At 33.0% G+C, this 18,264-nt stretch overlaps 1 protein-coding gene across 6 annotated transcripts; it reads right to left on the bottom strand.

Moving 5' to 3' along the window:
• Positions 1-887: 887 nt before the first annotated feature.
• LOC106668257 (serine/threonine-protein kinase PRP4 homolog) lies at positions 888-17,029 on the bottom strand. 6 transcript variants are annotated; one of them, XR_002909808.1, is made up of 19 exons: positions 16,851-17,029; positions 11,210-11,368; positions 10,853-11,144; positions 10,645-10,784; positions 10,345-10,581; positions 9,998-10,248; positions 9,856-9,928; positions 7,584-7,676; positions 7,432-7,519; positions 6,913-7,140; positions 6,628-6,857; positions 6,420-6,573; positions 6,222-6,359; positions 6,046-6,160; positions 5,875-5,981; positions 5,679-5,810; positions 2,425-2,663; positions 1,347-1,469; positions 888-968 (listed from the first exon to the last, which is right to left on the bottom strand). XR_002909808.1 is itself a non-coding variant. In XM_014396839.2 (18 exons), the coding sequence occupies exons 1-17, from the start codon at positions 16,853-16,855 to the stop codon at positions 2,460-2,462; spliced, it is 2,646 nt and encodes an 881-aa protein (XP_014252325.1). In that variant the 5' UTR covers positions 16,856-17,029; the 3' UTR covers positions 888-1,469; positions 2,425-2,459. The 6 variants fall into 6 exon arrangements, 3 of the variants coding, with proteins under 3 accessions (XP_014252325.1, XP_014252324.1, XP_014252323.1); XR_002909809.1 differs by having other exon boundaries at positions 1,372-1,469; XR_001340732.2 differs by having other exon boundaries at positions 1,372-1,469; positions 2,448-2,663.
• Positions 17,030-18,264: the final 1,235 nt, after the last annotated feature.

Raw genomic sequence — 18,264 nt, 5'->3', positions numbered from 1 at the left:
ACCAGAACCGTGTGCCAAATCGCATGCAATGCCGGGGGGGGGGGTGAAAATTCAAATTAGATCCAGCAGAATTGAAAGTGTTAAATGAAAAGAAAAAGGGAATGAAATCAATATTGAACAAACTAATTTATTGCAAAAAAATGTATCGTAAAATTAATAATTAATATTTCCATATATAAATAATTAATTAATATTCCCACTGGTTGTAATGGAACTGGAGATGTTGACAAACTTACAGACCTGAAATAAGACAAATTATTGTTTAATAATAATAGAGAAAAGTTAATTACAGCTCTAATTTACCTGTTAAAGTTTTATTATTCCCTGGATCAGATTGCACCTCAAATTCCAAGCAATAGCTACAAATAAGAAAAATATGTGCCAGTAAAACAGTACATATAATTTCCTGATTAATGTTATCCATTAGATCCAGGTGTAAGGACAAATATGAAACATTTGTTTTAACGTTTGAATGTGTTCTCTATCATTCAATACAAAACATGGTAGAAAAGTTTTTAAGTCGGAATAAATTAAGGCTTTCACCCCTGTAATTCTTGTCTGGAGAAGGTCCTGTCATATAATTAAATGAAGTTGTATTTGAAAGGTACCGAAAGGCAATAAAATGCTTTAAAGTTGAACAAAAATATAAAAAGAAAAAAATATATATATGCAGAAAGTTGAATCAAATACAACCTGGTAAACACTATCGCTCTTCTGCCCTTCCTGAATGTCAACTGCAATAAAGCTCTGATCCACCTAGGGAAATTTTAAATCTTTACAAAATGTTCCTCTCAAAACGGTAATTTTTGATTTTGTGGAAAAAAAAGAAAAACTTTCGGTAAAATTTTGTTTTGACTTACATTAAAAACACCTTGATGTTTTTTTTATAAATTACCTACAGCAAGGTGGTACTGGACTTGACTAATAATTGCTGGGGCGGTGGCTCAGCATTTAGACCAACCGCTCTCCTGTGAACCCCAACGGAACAAATTGTTTTAGTTAAAATTGTATAAAATAAGTTTAAAAAATAGCTTTTTTGTTTTGTTTTAGCAATTTGTTTCTTTATTAATGTAAAGTTATTCAAATTGTGATTCTACTGGAAAAACTAAAGCAAAAACCATGGAAGTAATTTAATTTAATTTATTTTGATCATGCAAAAATAGTATGATAACTATTGTTAATAAGTGTATCACTACCTTCCATAACTCTTACTACTTTAAAATATAAAATATTACTTTTGATTTTTCTCTGTATGATACTTTAAAAATGAGTTATAAAAGGTGATTTTTAATAAATGATATGACAAAAGGAGCGATAATATTGAAGTCATTATTAATAATAATTACAATTATTTTGGGTCAGGGTTATAACCTTAAAATTAGCCCCTTTCTGTAAAACCTGTGCGCCAGGCAACACACGCATGAGAATTCTCAAGTCTCGAACAATGAACATTGCCTCACACAATTACTCTGCAACAGAAACACCAATCATAACAAAGGTAAAAAAAAAATCAAAAATGGTGTTGAAAAATTAACAAAAATAAAAAGGAATTTGATGGGTTGAACTAATTAACTAATTAATTTTGGAGGATTGTAAAACCAGTGGAGGTATTTGAAAAATGTATAAGAATATGATTTTACATATGAATAATCAATTTTTCAAAATTATATTAATAAACTGTCTTTACTTCAACTGTAAAATGGATTTGTGTCAATTAGCATTAAAATTAATGAAATATATTACACAAGATGTAAAAATGAAAATATAAATTGATATATGACAATATAATTTATTTAGACCAATCTTGAGTTTACTTTGAGAAAATGAACATTTTCTGTTTTTCAATTAGATCACTCCCAAAACATTTGCCTCCTGTTATTTAGTATAACACGAATAATATAATTATTAATCATTAATTATTAACGATTATTCATACTTGTCTGGTGATTTAAATGACCAAATTAAATATATTCTTTTTTTTATATTTTAAATTTTATTTTCCACAAAATCAGAACAAATTTTTTCCTATTAAGCAGGGCATTACATTTGGGGGTATACTAAATAAAACATTACATAAACACATAACAACCATTCCTGGCCATAAGAATTATATACATAAATAAATATTTCTTTTCTTTGAATAAAAGTTATGATTGAAAAAAAAGGGTAGATTTACAAAATTCAAGATAGAAAATAATCACTACAACTAAACATATATAAACTAACACAATATACAAAAATTTGCCTAAACTTTAGTTTGTTGAGAAAAATCAACACTGAATTTTACAATCTAAAATGTCTGGAACTGGGCTGGTGTGTGTGTTTTTACATATATACATTATATATGTAGTTATATATAATATATATACGCGTTTTGTTTTTTCTTTTTGTAATGAGGAATTTTTGCTTTAACCCAAACTGTACCGAAATTGTGGTTTCACTGTTACCTCCTACGAGGTTCATATTTTTTCTTGTATAAAAGGATGTGTTAAAGCCTGATTGAGGGCGATCCTTTTGCTCGAATCTAGCATAAGAACGCGGTCGAGCAAATCCTTCAACTGGTTCACCTTCCTTGCCTGGTCTTCAGGCAAATGTTGGTTACCCACCAGTTCAGAATGTAATTCTCTTGTAGCAATAATAGTCGACATTACAACCACCTTCTCCTGAAAGAGAGTCATTGTTATTTTTATAAGGAAGGAAGATGGGAAAAATACATTCGTATCTTATATCCTCAGTTTAACCAGTAATTTATGCTTAACAAAATTTTATTTCAAAATAACCCTTTCAGGATGGTGAGTGTGGTATCACGCTCTTGCTTCCCCCAGTGAAGTACTGAGAGCTTACCATCATGCTCACCCCTACTATATTCAGGTATCAACTTGTACTGATATCACGCTGAAGTCTCTTCACTTTTAGACTGAAGCTAAAAGAAGCAGCAGTGTCTTGCTTAACACATTTGTTATGGCATTGATTTGTTGTCCCGAGATAGAACAGATTAAGATTTATAATTTTGATACATATATAAGAGTCAAATCGAAAAACAGTCTTCCCAATGTTGCCAAAGTGATACTAAAGGCCGACATTCATTCCAAAACTACACCCAACACCCTACATCTAACCTTCGAAAGTAAGGGTTTTCTTGAAGAGGTGGAACGATGCCCATATACAAGGCATTGTTGTAGAACAACAGTCGTAACGAATGTGTCAAAATGGTAGGTAAACAATGGCAATGTTTTTTAATGTGTGGTTTTTAGTGACCGTTAGTCAATGATTATTCGGAGATCATGAGATGTCTGGTGTGACGAAGGTTTTAGAAAAACGTGTGTGGTGATTAGTGACTGTTAATCGATATTTATTTAGAAATCGTGAGATGCGGTCTGGTGTGATGTAGGTTTCAGGAAAACATTTTCTTATTGTGCCAACGTTTCGATCTTAATTGAGATCATCTTCAGGGCCTGGGATTTACAAACATTGTTTACATGTAACAATTACATTTTGGATGTGGAAAAGTGAATTTATACAATGCAAAATATATTTTATATATTCAATCAAAGTATTTCTACTCACTCAAAGTGTTTGTCTTCTGTGTAATTGTGCCATTCTTGCGTGTCGTGTCGAGAATGCCAGTGAGATTTTGCTATTTTGCGTTTATATACGTTGGATTTTGAAGGGGTGGGGAAGGATGTCGGTATAGAAAAGACATTTTTGTATAAGGCGTCGGCTTCTTTGAGGTGAAAAGAGCCGACGAAGGGAAAAAATGTGTTGGTAATGGTTCGGCCAGATTATCCTTTCAGGATTATATAGAAAGGGATAAATAGGAAAAGGAAAGCTAAATTGTTGGGAAATTAGACTATGTGAAAAATATTTGATGTGTGGAATGTAATGTGATGATATAGGTATGTTATCTGTATTGAATTTGATTAATGATATTGGCGTAGCTGCGACTGAGTTTACATGTATCTGTTCTGTAATTGATGCTGTGTTTATCTCTGTTGATATAAACCATTTCTAAGAAATTACGTTTATGTTTGTTTTGTTCTGTGTGTAATACTTTTGGATTTTTGAAGTCGAAATTGTGTTGGTGTTCAAGATGGTGGGTAGCGAGTGCTGTAGGATTTTGCTTAGGTTTTTTGCAATCATAGATATGTTGCTTTACTCTCTTGTCCAGATATTGGGATGTAAGACCGATGTAAGTTGCCGGACAGTTTAAACAGTTGATCTTGTAGATTACGTCAGATTTATTTGTTATTGGTGTGGGATCTTTAATTTTGGAAAAAAGTGTTTGAATTGTTTTATAATTTTTGAAAGCTATTTTGAAGTTATCGGACGAGAGAATGTGTTTAATTTATGTGATAGGTCTTGGATAAATGGTATGGAAATGTATGCTGGTTTGTTTGTATTCGATAGATTTAATGTAGTATTTTAGTAATAGTGGATGGTGTTAGTGTTGAGTTGTAGTTGTTGATTATTCTGTTAATTATGTGTTTAAGGTACAGGTTTTTTGTGGTGGAAGGATTCATGGCTTAAGGTAATCATTCAGTGAAGTAACCCTTTGGCCGTGTTTATTATTGTATGAAGGGGATGAAGGGGATTTTTAGAAAAACATTTTCTTTATCGTGCCAACGCTTCGATCTTTATTGAGATAATTTTCCGGGCCTGGGATTTATAAACATTGTTTAAATTTTACAAATACATGTAGGATGTGAGAAATGAATTCATACTATGCTAGAAACATTATGGGGTACGAGTCTACCCAGGCGCTTAACCCCTCGGGTCTTGGTCGCCCACCCTGCGTAATATATTTATGCTAGAAACATTAGATTAAAAAAAAAGAATTTATACAATGCTAAAAAAATTTAGATAAAAAAAATGAGTTTAGACAATGCTAGAAAACTTTAGATTAAAAAAAAATGAATTTATAGTATGCTAGAAAATTTAGATTCAATCAAAGTATTTGTACTCACTCAAAATTTTCTAGCATTGTATAAATTCATTTTTTTTTATCTAAAATTTTTTAGCATTGTACAAATTAATTTTTTTAATCTGAAATTTCTAGCATTGTATAAATTCATTTGTATTTGTAAAAATTAAACAATGTTTATAAATCCTAGGCCCTGAAGATGATCTAAAAGATCGAAACGTTGGCACGATAAAGAAAATGTTTTTCTGAAACCTACGTCACACCAGACGGCATCTCACGATCTCTGAATAATCATGTTTTTTAAATTTCCCACTCTCATTAGTTCTAAACATAATAACTTAAACAGAACACTGCTTCTATGAACTTGAATCTAAAGGTGAAAAAAAACAGAGCATGATATACACTCCGTCCATGCATAGATGTAGGGATCAGCGCAATTTCATGCTCTCAGTCCTGCATAGAATTGGGACGAGAGAAATATCACATTCTCAGTACCTAAGTAGAGGTAGGGATGAGCACAATATCATGCTCTCAGTATATCTGTAGAGGTACTTGTACGCTCTCAGTACTTGCATAGAGTAGATGTGCACATCATGCTCTCAGTTTGTCATTTGGGGATTTAGACCGCTTACCATCCTTAATGAGTTAAAACAAGAAAAGTTATGTTTATAAGATTATGGCAGGCTCACTTTCATTATTTATTTTTAAAAATCCCTGTTATTATTAAAAGCAATGAGTATAAAACAAAAATTCTTACCCTCTCTGTGACTTTGTCTACCTCATGGGATAAAAAATTACAATTTACATCAAAATGTTGATCCTTAAACGCTCCTTTTCTGATAAGTTTATTAGGCATTTTGCCTTTCAGGTCCATAAAAAGTTTTAACATCTGGAAAAAAAAATATGTTGGTGGCAATCTCAGAAATAAAAACTTTACAAAATAAAAATCTTACCTGGTTATTGGATTTGCCCGGGAACATAATTTTACCAGTGTATAATTCATAAATTGTACACCCAGCAGACCACATATCAATTCCAAAGTCATAAGGAATTCCGAGGACTTTCAAAATCAATTAAAGACGTTTAATAAGATGAAAATATTATAATATTTAAAGTTAACATACTTATTTCTGGAGCCCTGTAAAACCTACTAACAAGGTAAGGTGTTATTTCGTTGTCCGCTACATGTGATGCTGAACCAAAGTCACAAAGTTTCAATATCAATTTGCTTTCATTCACCTAGAAAAAACGTAAAATATTAGTTTTATAATAAATGGCCACTGAAATAATAATTTATTACCAAAATATTATCTGGTTTTATATCTGCATGTAAAATATTCGCTTTCTTGAGCAACTTCAAGGCAAAGAAAAGTTGTTGGCTATAAGATCTGACAGCTTTTACATGCAAACCAACATCCTTACCATACTTCTTTAAGACCTAATAAAGATAAAACATTATTATAAATAAAATCATAAAATATTTTATGGCATTTCTTACTTCTCTCAAATTCATACTAAGAGGTTCGAATACAAGGCAAAGATGTTGTTTGTGAAAAAAATGTCTAAAAAGTCTTAAACAATGGAACTTGTCTTCAGGATCTGCATCATTTAACCTTTTCAATACATCTAATTCTTTTAAACCAGTTTTGTGCCTGAAATTAAATCAAGTTAAATGCTGAAAAAAGCTGAAATTAATTTATTCATACATTATTTCATTATTTCTTATGATTTTCACAGCTACGTCTTGGTTATTTCGAATGCTGTCCCGAGCTCTGACGACATTGGAGAAAACTCCTTGACCAGTGTATCCATAAACTATATAACGAGAATCGAGATTTTCACCGATTCTGACTCTATAATAACCCTCGGCATCATCCCAATTATCAGTCAGCGATGGATTTTCAGCCCCAGCACTTTTATCAACAACTCCAGGGCTCTACAAATGAAACAAATTAAAAACAATCTCATAAATTAAAAACACAAAAACTTACATTATATTCTACAGGTGTATCAGCTTCTGCAAACATATCCCATTTGTCTGGTTTGGCTGGGGGTGGACTTTCTTTTGGAGGGGGCAAGTTGGCATCAGAATTAGCTTCTGGTTCAAACCTAGATTTCCTTTTTTTAGGAGCCTCCACATCGTTTTCAATTACAGCAATAACAGGGCTTGCTGCCTGTGACACTGTTAGGTTTGAATCTTCACTTACAGCTCCCAATCTCTGAAATGACAATTCAAACTTTTTTGTTGTACTTTTCTGAACAAGTAAAAAAAAGTAGTAAAAAATAAAGAAATTCCTGTCATACAGGAGGGCTTAACGTCCTTCCAGTGTCAGCGGACGAGGGATCAAACCATGTAATATTTTTTTTCATAGTATTTTCAATTAAAATGCCATGTGCTATGCCAGGGTTCGAATGCAGGACCGATAGTTTGGCAAATAAAGAGTCGGACGCTCTGATAACTCGGCCACTTCAATCTCCTCTGAATTAGTTTTTCATTATTTATTAATTACCTTAATAAGTTCTTCTCTTTGCTTTCTTCTCTTCTCGATGATTTCTTCTTCATCTTCTTCATCTTCCACAATGTTAATGTTAGTAAGGCTGAAAATTTATCATTACATACAATGTAAAATTAATTCATGCAATCTATATTATAAGGACATACTCATCCTCGGAGGAAGAAGAATTGGCATCTCTTATTTGACCCTCTGATAAGCTATCCTTAAATTTATCTTTGACTGTTCGGCTTTTGTGGGATCTGAAATTTGGTGGAACAAAAATTCAAATCTGATCATCTGATCAAGTGTGGATTTTTACGTCTCGAAATGTCAAGCTTTTGAAAAAAATGTTTAGAAAATCATAATCAAAGTATTAATTTTAAATTCGCTAATTTCGTGGTCCGCTTGACCAATTAATACATTACAATTAATTAAGGTTTTTAGTTGAGATGAATGGCAAAAAGGAGGGAAAACTCATAAGGTGGGGTTGAGATAGGAAGTTGATGTCCGAGTGGATCGAGGTCACGATAGCTCAAATGGTAGAGCAGCGGCGTATCTAGCCAAAGATCGTGGGTTCGAATCCCGCTCGTGCCATTAACTTTTTTTCATCTCAACTAAAAACCTTAATTAATTGTAATGTATTAATTTTAAAGATACAACTAAAATCAACCACTGAAAAAAAAAAAAAAAAAAAAAAAAACTCCTATAAATGACGATGTAACAAAGCTAATAAACAGGAAATATTTACAATTAGCAATATTGACCAAAATCAACTAGTTAAAAAAAAAATGCAAAGGAAGATCAATGCTGATCATTATTGCTTGTAGAAAAGAAATTATACAAAGATTCCAATGTAATAATTGCTCTCATTAAATAAAGCTATATTTTACTTGCTGGGAACAGTTTTATTAATAAATTCATAAAAAGGTTTTTATTCTTTGAAAACCGTGTACTTTTTCCATCAGTGTTTGATTATTCTTCTACTTAGCACTCGGGGAATGCAACTGTTGCATCATATAATTTATATCACTTAGATAAACGCAATTAAAAAAATAAAATAAATAAAACAAAATAAAAATAATTTACAGTAAAACTTCTTTATAATGCTCCTACTTGTTGAGGTTAAGGTAGGTAATGATTTTCCGGCCATAACACTCTTTTCCATCTCTTGACCCAAAACTATTTTTCAATGACAACTTTATTCGTTTTAATGATTTGATTTCTTGGTTATAATGCTCCAATTTGAGTGTTTTTTTAATATAAGCCATAAAAAAAGAAAACATTTTTTTAAATCTATCATGTGGATGACTGGAGATTGGTTTTCACAATGGCTACACAAATGGGACACCGAATTAAAAGATCACAAGATACTTTTGCTCGTTGACAACTGTGCTGCACATCCAAGAAAGTTGTGTAGTTCTGTAGAACATCAAGCTAGTTTTCTTGCCGCCAAACACTACCAGTGAGTTACCATCTCTCAATCAGGGAATAATAAAATCCTGAAGCAAGGCTACGCTACAGAAGAATGATGGTACAAAAACGATAGGAGATTCATCTACGACGACTTACCCAAAAATTTCATCTAATCTTTGCACGTTGTGTGAATAGGCGTTAAGAAAGAAACAATTCGGAATTGTTTCAAGAAAGCAAGAGTTAGGAATTCGGAATGCCAAGAAATTTAAGATTTGATTGTTTTCTTATTTATAATTTTAACTTTTTGACTTATTTTTTAGCAAAGGTAAATGACAAAACTTGGGAAGACTTTATAACCACAGACACTGAGTTGGTAGGTTTTGAAATTTTGACAATAATCTTGTGACCAGTGAAACTTCAAGCCTATAGACCATGAATGAAGATCATCCCAGTGCATCAAACATGATGAAGAAGAGGATGATGACCTTTAATGTTGTGGTATGGGATCAAAACGCTTCAAACATTTTTTTTCCCTGCACACCAGTAAAAATTAAGAAACCTTCAACAAAATAAACGGATTGGATTCAAAAAATGTGTTCTGTTTAAAAAAAAAAATTGTAATTACATATTTTAGTCCAGACACATCTAATATGTAACTGAATAAGTTCATTGTTTATTTTACTTTATGTATATGTACATACCCACAGACCTATTTTTATACATTCTATGTTTTAAAATAAATTTTTATCATTTTAAGCTGTGTTTTTATGATTTCCCGTTAATAGTGCTTTCCTGATTATAGTGCTGTTTTGCCTTAGACCTTAGACATAACTAAGTTTTACTGTACATTATTTTTATGTACCAAAGGGCTATTTCTTGAGATAAATCCCCTGAGGGCAACCAGTGCAGTTAATGAGTTAAAAGAGGTTTAAAAAAATTAACATAAGATGACAGTAAAAACCCCTCCCTTAGTAATAATGTTAATTTAATTAAAGCTTTTAAATTTTCTATTGAACAAGAGCATACCTAGAATAATTTCTATCTCTACTGTGAGAACGCCTTGAATCATATCTGTATGGTCTCCTGTCTCTATCTCTTCCTGAAATATAAATTAATCCACGTTAAAAGCAAACTCTACAAGAGATTTCTCGACAGACCTGAAACTGACCTTGAGGAGACCTACTCCTACGATCTCTGTCCCTGCTTCGTCTTCTAATATCGTCTCTTCTTCTATCTCTCGAATCGTCCCGCCTCCTATCACGAATATCCCTGTCGTCATCACGCCTCCTGTCAATTCGCCTGTCTCTATCGTCCCTACGATCTCTACTACGAGAACAACTTCTTCTCCTGGAAAGGCTTCTACGCCTTAATTCTTCCCTCCTATTTCTTTCTTCCTGCCTCTTTTGGTCTGATTTTCTTCTAGAAATTCAACATATTTCTATCAATATTGTCATTTTCAAATATTTGCATTTACAATCATTCTTTTCTATTTTTTTTTTTTTTTTCAAAACAAACCTTTCTTCTCTTCTTCTTTCTTCTTCTTTTCTTCTTAACTCATCTTCCCTTCTTCTAGCCTCCTCTTCTCGTCGGATTTCATCTTCCTTCCATCTTTTTTCTTCATCATCCCTCTTTTTCTGGTCTCTCTTCTTTTCCTCTTCTTTCTTTTTATGCTTACTAACTGCACCTGAATATTTTTCTTTGTGTTTATCATTTAAATTATCTTTACTCAGTTTCCTCTCTTGGCTTCTACTCCTATAATTGGTAATGTGTATTTGTTACATATATTTTGAAAATAATGTTTTTTTTTATGCATACCTGCTCTCTATTCTTCTCTTTTTAGGTTCTGTTGGTGCACTATGGTTATATTCACCAGTCAAGTTGATAACTTCACCTTCTTCTTTAACACTATTATCAGAATCCGACATATAAGCACCTAGCCTTGCTTGAAGCAGCGCCTTTACATGTGTATGTTTATTATAACTAATAGATTTTCAAAAGTAAATCGTGATAAAAAGAAACTTACCTTTTGCCTCATTAAATCTTCCAAATTCATTTCTTCTTCTATAACAGTGACTTCAACACTGTCACTGTCATCGTCTTTTAAAGGTTTGATGTTGTTTTCAGAAGTGGCTGACACCACTTGGTTGTTCGCCTCTTTTTTTCCATTCATCAACGGCTTTGAATTCACTATATTGTTTGTACCATTTTCGCCTCCGTTGTTCTCGCCTTCTTCTTTCTCCTCTTTAGACGAGGATTTGTGTTTGATTTTGACATCACCATTTTCTGATTTTCGTTTGTGCTTGTGCTTCTTTTTCCTGAAACAAAGGAGACATTCTGTAAAACTCTTTCAACTTTAATTAGTCTATAACAAAAAAATTACTTTTCATGTTTTTCACTATTGGAGTGTCTTTTATGCTTGTGTTTATGCTTTTTCTTCTTCAGCTTCTTAATTTTTTTATCTGATTTAGAATCATTTATTTCAGTATCGTCTTTTTGTGTCACTTCTTCTACTGACAAAGGAGAGTCATCGTCACTAGCCCTGAAAACAAAAATTACAACATGAATGAAAAGAAAAATAAACCAGTGACTAATAGTCGGTTGGTTATTATTTCAGTATATAAAGTAAATTCAATGCCAAAGGTCCATAAAAAAACTGATGTCTGAACAAGGAAATTTTATTTTGTCCTGTACCATACAAAATAGCATAACTGAAACACTGGATAAACTACGAGCTACATCAGAGTTCATCTAGTATAAACAGACAATGCACAAATTTTATCACCGCATTTGGCCAGATTTTAAAATTTGCCCTGAGAATGCAACTACAGTTAAATCCCAAAGATTATGGTGTATTAAGGTTAAAAATGAAAAATATTTAAACATATGCTGTCTTGCTAATTTAATAGTGCGAATGCCCCAAACACTTTTTTCACTCATGTTTGATTCCGTTAAAAAATGGCATATGTGATTGGTCAATTTCTTGACCTCTTTACGACTGATACACGCAACTTTATCTTCTTCACCATCCACGTACTCTGTTTCAGTTAAAATTTCGTCGTTGTTAAGCATTCCGGTAACTGCAACGTCATCGTCAAAATTAACGAAATCCTGAAAAGTGGCAGGATTTTCTTTATTTTGTGACAAATGATAACATCTGATGGGGGCTTTGATTTCATTTTCCGGTTCCATAGCTGATATATCCACCTTAAGGAAACCACTAGTCCAGAAACAATTTTTTATTATGCTTGCCTTCTTTAATGCTTTGTTGGCAATATTTATTGCAGTACGCAATGATGTTTACTTTACGTGGAACTTGGACCTTCTTATAAGGAAACCCCTAGCACTTTATTCATACATTTTATCGGGATTTCAATGCTAAAATACGAATTATAATATTATATAATATATATAATAAAAATAATTATATAATATTATAATATGTTATACCGAGAATACTGAAATGCATTGGTTGTATACTATTTAACAGGATTTTTTCATGGGATGAGCACTTTTTTATGATATATCGGGATATGTAATAAAAAATAATATAAATAAATATATTGCAGCAATATATGAAATATTGAGATTTCACTGTATTTCCAACAAATAAACAAGATATTTTTGAAGATTATGGCAAAAAAAGTCAGAAAATGTATTAATTGAAATTATCTCCAGTGGCTTTAATTATCCTCCTCTCCATAAGAATCATGGTCAAAAATCCATTATCGAAAGAAAATTCCTTAATTTCAGAAGGAATATAAAAAATAGACTCGGGGGCCGCGGTAGCCGAGTGGTTACGGCGTCAGACTCTCGGCTGGTAGATCCCGAGGTCGTGGGTTCAATCCTCACCGTCACCTCTGGACTTTTTCTGACGCCTAAGGGGACCGGTGGCCACAACTGAAAGAAACTGACACGGCACTCATCAATGGAAGGGGCAGGATCGGATCTCAGCGACCCCGAATTTGGTCCCAACCCCCTTCAAAAATGAGTTTCTTCTATGGAAAAAAAACTGGTACAACGGGGGCTCAAGTTCACATTTGTGTTGCGAGCCCTCCCCCAAAATATGGAGCCAACAATAAGCTGTACAGCTCAGCTGCAGTCCTCAGGAGAGTCCCTGGTATCCAAATTAAAAAAAAAAAGCAAAAAAGAATAGACTCTAATTTCAAGACTTGGCGAAGTTCACCATCCAACAACTATTGCAATCCATCTTTTAATTTAACTGAAATTGGATAAAAAAAATTTAAGTTTTGAATTAAACCAGTTTAGCAAGGCAACTGAATCTCTCTAGCGATTGACTGGGGGCAAGAGCTCACAGTCCACATAACCTCTGACAATCCAGAAAATAGTGGAAAATAGTTTTTTTTTTTTTTTTTTTTTTTTTTTTTTTTTTTATTGAGATAAAATTATTATTAAGTATCATTTTTCATTACAAGTATCGTAACCAAGATTCTATCCAAAATTGGATTTGTTAGTTTACAGGAAGCTAAGGGGTAGGCAGGCTATGTGATAAATGAACAAATTTACTGACATCAGTTAAATTGTGTGGTACTCATGAATCTCGTCTTTTATTTTACTTTTATCATTTGATACAGCTAATTCCAGGCAATTGATTCAGAAATATTGAGTCAGAAAGTGATCTAATTCAATCAATTAAACCTCTTAGTTGCCATTAATCAATCTTTGGCCTTCCTGGTCCCATCATCGATTGTATAAAAAAAAATTAACCATCACCATCGAACAAAGTTCGCAAGCAGTCATAGAAAAATAGAGCCAATTTGGGGTTAAAGTCTAATCTACATTGTTTTATTAAGACTGGATTAGAGGTTGATACTGTCTTTATAAACAGCACACATGCTGTTTACCCTAGGAAAGGTCACATTAAAAGGAAACCTATAATAAAAATATTGAATCCTAAAAAAACTAGAATATCTGGAGGTCCTGGTAAATCAAAGATATGTGGAAAAAAAAACACCCTGTATTTTAAAGCGTACAATTAAAACAATATTTTTGCAACGTTTCGTTAATGAAAATTTTCCAGTAATTTTCAAAAACCAAAATGACCAACTTTTATAATTCATTATGAAACATTTATAAAGGTGCATACCACAAAGCAAATCTCGGCCAATGAAAGACAACCAATATATTGGGCTGAATCTTGGTAATCACCACATTGGCCAAACTAGGCTATCCTCATCAAACCAATAGGTTGGGGCCAAGGGATTAGGCCATGTGGAAATGCAGTTGGCTCTACAAACATAATTTGTAGACTTCATAAGCACCACTTTCAGTTGTGTTTTCTTCTCTTTGTCTTTCACGGTAGAAAGACGTCAATAAAGATTCGTTCACACTTTCCAAAAGGTCACTTATTTCCCTCTAAGCACCTAATTTTTTCAATTTGTTTTTATATTCACAGTTTGTAGAGTCCCATAAACATTCCTGTTCACGATAAAATTCGATCAGTTTTAGTGCAGTCTCTTTATCCCACTCCATAGTCTAGCATTTTTCAGCACAAGTAGAATGAACCAACGATCAAGCCGGCATCTACACTAGGAGGTCTTTAAGCCAACCCAACATCAAATCTTTTGAAGTTACAACCAGCAGCCCAAACCACAACCAAAGCCAGCCACTTTGTTGGCTCTCTGACTTGCCTCCCAGACACTTTTTATTTTTTATTTATTCGAAATCATATACAATTATATAATGAGGACTGTGGTAGCTGAGTAGTTAGGGCGTACGACTTGTATTTGCACACTAATGGTCCTGGGTGGCATAGCTCATGGATTTTTAATTGTGAATAATATGGAGAAAGTATTATAAAATGGTTTTATCCCTCATTAACGACATAATGGGTAGTTGGATGTTAAGCCCTCCTACATGGCAGAAATTATTATACTTTTTTTAATATTTTAATTTTTTTTTTTTTTTACAGAGTTCTGTGTTCTGCTCTCAAAATGGTGCTAATCCAAATACATATTGGTCAGCAGAGAGGAAATTTTTCTTTTTGTACTTTATAATTAAATTTAAAATTAATTAATGGCCAGATACTGTGACTTTGCCCACTCTAAACTCTTCTACTGTATGACAAGCCATTTCATAAAGGCCGCCAAAGCGACATAAACAATCAATAAGGCAGAGTTACAATGATTGAGGAGGCAGATGAGAGGACGGCGGCAGGCTAAGGAGAGCCAAGCTGGATTTGGAGTTACTCGGTCACTTGCAACTTTAGAAAGAAGATAAAGTAAAAATAAAAGTGTGTGACGTTATCAAGACAAAAAAATTGCTAGTGAAGAATTCTAGTGGAGTGGTGTACGCTCATCAAGGTTCGTTACACTACACTATACAACTTGTCCAGTGAAAAGGAAACCAAAAAAATAACTTTACACTTAATTACTTTCTATCATAAGAAAATATTCCCTTTTCCTTACTAAATTAGTTGTAACCATTTATAAGATATATTCGATTCATTAATTTGTTATTAATATAAGAAGTTTTTGCGCTTAACGGGTACAGACTTATTATTTTATTTTATTTTTTATAACCATATTAATCCCACAACATTATAACTGATTTCGCTACGCTTCTTTCAACTAGTTGAATGGGCAGGTGTCAAGAAGTGTAGACAGATAGCCCCCCCACAACAAACTGCCCAAACCCCTTCAAACACAGTCAACTCGTCCGCCTAGGAGGTGGCCAGCAGGCATTTCATCCTTCATGATTGACTCAACTCAAAAGACACAACTCAGTAATCATCATTCACACCAGTCGCCTAGTTGAGTCAACTGAAGCGATCCTTCTTCATATTTCAATGTTGAACAGTTTATTGAAGACATTTGGATTAATCCCACTATATGGGACGTGTAATGCATATTGTGATAAAATCAAAAGCTCGGAGGTAAGTGGCACACAAATGTTATCCCGGTTTCAACAGCCAACTGGCAAACGAGCCGAAGAGCAAGCACAAAAAGCACTCCTTGGGTTCTACCATTGAACTGAACTCCCAGTAAGAAAAGTTGATTCCACAAATTGCCCGGTGTGAAACGAAAAAAGAAAAGACTTTAAACGGCAGTCAACTAGTTAAGTCAGCCACGCAAATCAGCTGAATCAACTGAAACCGCCTAAATTAGGGATGCAAGGCAATGAACCTGTAACTTGTTCTTTCTAAACGATGTGGTCTGTCAGAGGCATTTTAGCTCATTGCAACTTTCAGTTTTGTGTTTTAACCGATTAAAAAATGCAGATGACCGAGACAAAGAGCATCTGATAGAGTAAAACTGAAAGGATAGGCATAAGTTTTTTGCACTGCCTGATTCGGTATGTTTAAACATATATTCCTTAATAAACCAGAGTAATTTTATTGTTTCTTTCTGCGTTATTACAGATACTTAGTTAATTTTTTTACTAATCCGAACATGCCTTGATCCTTAGTTTATTATCTTAACTCTAGTTAGTCAGAAAACAAGTCATAAATGAAATTTCTACATTGGCGCCATGGATGGCGCTGGAATACCAATTTTTTTATCTTGACACATAAAATTACGTCCAATGTTGTGAATTCATGTTATTCTTGCACACAGTGATTTGTTCATTTTTCACAATTACAATACGCAAGGTATGAACATGGTGACAAAAGTGGCAGGATTACAGATCAGAAATTAGCAGCCAGAAGATTTATTTTACTATATTTTTTCACGCATTAAACTCTCATTGGTATAGAAATTATGTTTGAGTGTGGTGGAAATCGACAAGGATCATTTATTACCAAAGAACCATAAAAAAAAAAACAAATCAAACATTTAACGTTTTCACGCTCATGAACTGTTATCAATAAACGCAGTTTTGGACATCCGATTAATTTGACCATTAACCACAAACGTAACAACCAAACCTAAAAATTAACAACATACTGGATTAACTGTTATTTTGTTTTATGCGTTCCTTGATATTAAGAATTCAACGGCGGTTTGCTTTCCTTCTAGAAATTAACAAGAAACAAGTAATGCAGCAAAATGAAAATGACTTACCCCATTTTTTTCCCAAAATCGTCTTTAAGATAAGGAAATTCGGGAATAATTAAAAATTCATCGTGTAAAAAATGAAGAGCGCCTTGGTATTGTAAGGAAATAACAAAGCGTTTATGAATTGCCCAGGGGACACGCAAACGCCATTATTTCGTTTGCACAATTCAGGGAACCTTAGACCGATAGATGAACGTTGAAAACAACAGATGTTCAATTTAAACAAAAACACTTTGTCCTTATTTCTAGTTTGAATAAAAATGACAAATTTTCATTTATTTCGAATACGAAAATTCAGATAAATACACTTTGAAGATTTTATTTAACTTCATACTTCATCGCCTAGTGGAACTGTCAGCAATACAGAACCAAGGACCCTTCTTAAAGGGCTTGAATTCAGTGCTAGAATAATTATTCAGATATTAATCACGAAATGTCAGAATTAAAACACATTTTAAACTATTTCAAGAGATATATCTAAATAATCCCTTCTCAAAATCTCAGATGATATTTGCTTAGGCATTGGTGATAACAAGAATTTTTTTTTTTTTTTTTTTTTAAAGATAACAAGCATACTATTATAGTTCCACTTGATTTTTCCAATGCATTCGGTTCCGTAAATCATAATTTGCTAGTGTATTTGGAAACTCTTTTTGGCTTTTCTTCTACTCTAACTAATCTCATTTCCTCCTATCTGTCTGACAGAACTCACGAGAGTTAAACCTTCAAATTCTCTCAATTTCAACTGGTGTTCCCCAAAGTTCTATTCTTGGAACTTTACTCTTTTCCATGTTTCTAAATGATCCATTAGTTCTTAACTTCTCCCAATGACTCAGCTTTACTTCAACTATTCAATGTCATTCAAGCAGCATCTCTGAAGCTCTTCTCAATGTTGATCTTCATTCCCTCAACCGATAGTCAAGAAATAACGGCATTCTTTTAAACCCTAACAAATCCCAGTCTTTATTAATTTTCAATAAACCCATTAGTACAGATTACCCTTCCTCATATCAACATCTACCTTATTAATTTTTGTCCATAAGTTAAAATTTCGGTCCAAGCTTACCGTTGCCATGACTATTGAGCTCTATAAAAGATCTACTCAAGCCTTTATACTCTTTGAAGCTTTAGCTTTTTCACTCCACAGAAAACTAGAGTCCTCCTTATTAAATTCCTAATAATTCTTTTATTCTCTTATTGTAGCGCAATTTTTTCACTTTCCTTAAACTCTCAATCTGCTCATCGCCTTCAAATTGCTTTTCATTCCTGCATAGGATCTTAAACCAAGGGATCTTATTTCTTCCTATATTAATGTCTTCAGCAACCTCAGCATTCTAAACACTTATGTTTAAATATATATATTTAAAATTAAATCAAATAAATATCCTCAATATCTATAAACTTTTTGCCCTTATTCCTT

The sequence above is a fragment of the Cimex lectularius genome, unplaced genomic scaffold (genome assembly GCF_000648675.2).
Source record: "Cimex lectularius strain Harlan isolate CLEC.00 unplaced genomic scaffold, Clec_2.1 scaffold71, whole genome shotgun sequence".
NCBI classification, from domain to species: domain Eukaryota; kingdom Metazoa; phylum Arthropoda; class Insecta; order Hemiptera; family Cimicidae; genus Cimex; species Cimex lectularius.
Note: the sequence above shows the minus strand (reverse complement) of the source record. Positions and strands in the feature narration are given on the sequence as shown.

What these genes read in the sequence shown, in the direction of transcription:
- LOC106668257 (XM_014396839.2), bottom strand. An exon ending in TTAGTATGAATTTGAGAGAA is followed by an intron (nt 6,360 to 6,419) that starts GTAAGAAATGCC and finishes TATCTTTATTAG; the next exon opens with GTCTTAAAGAAGTATGGTAA. An exon ending in TAAAACCAGATAATATTTTG is followed by an intron (nt 6,161 to 6,221) that starts GTAATAAATTAT and finishes CGTTTTTTCTAG; the next exon opens with GTGAATGAAAGCAAATTGAT.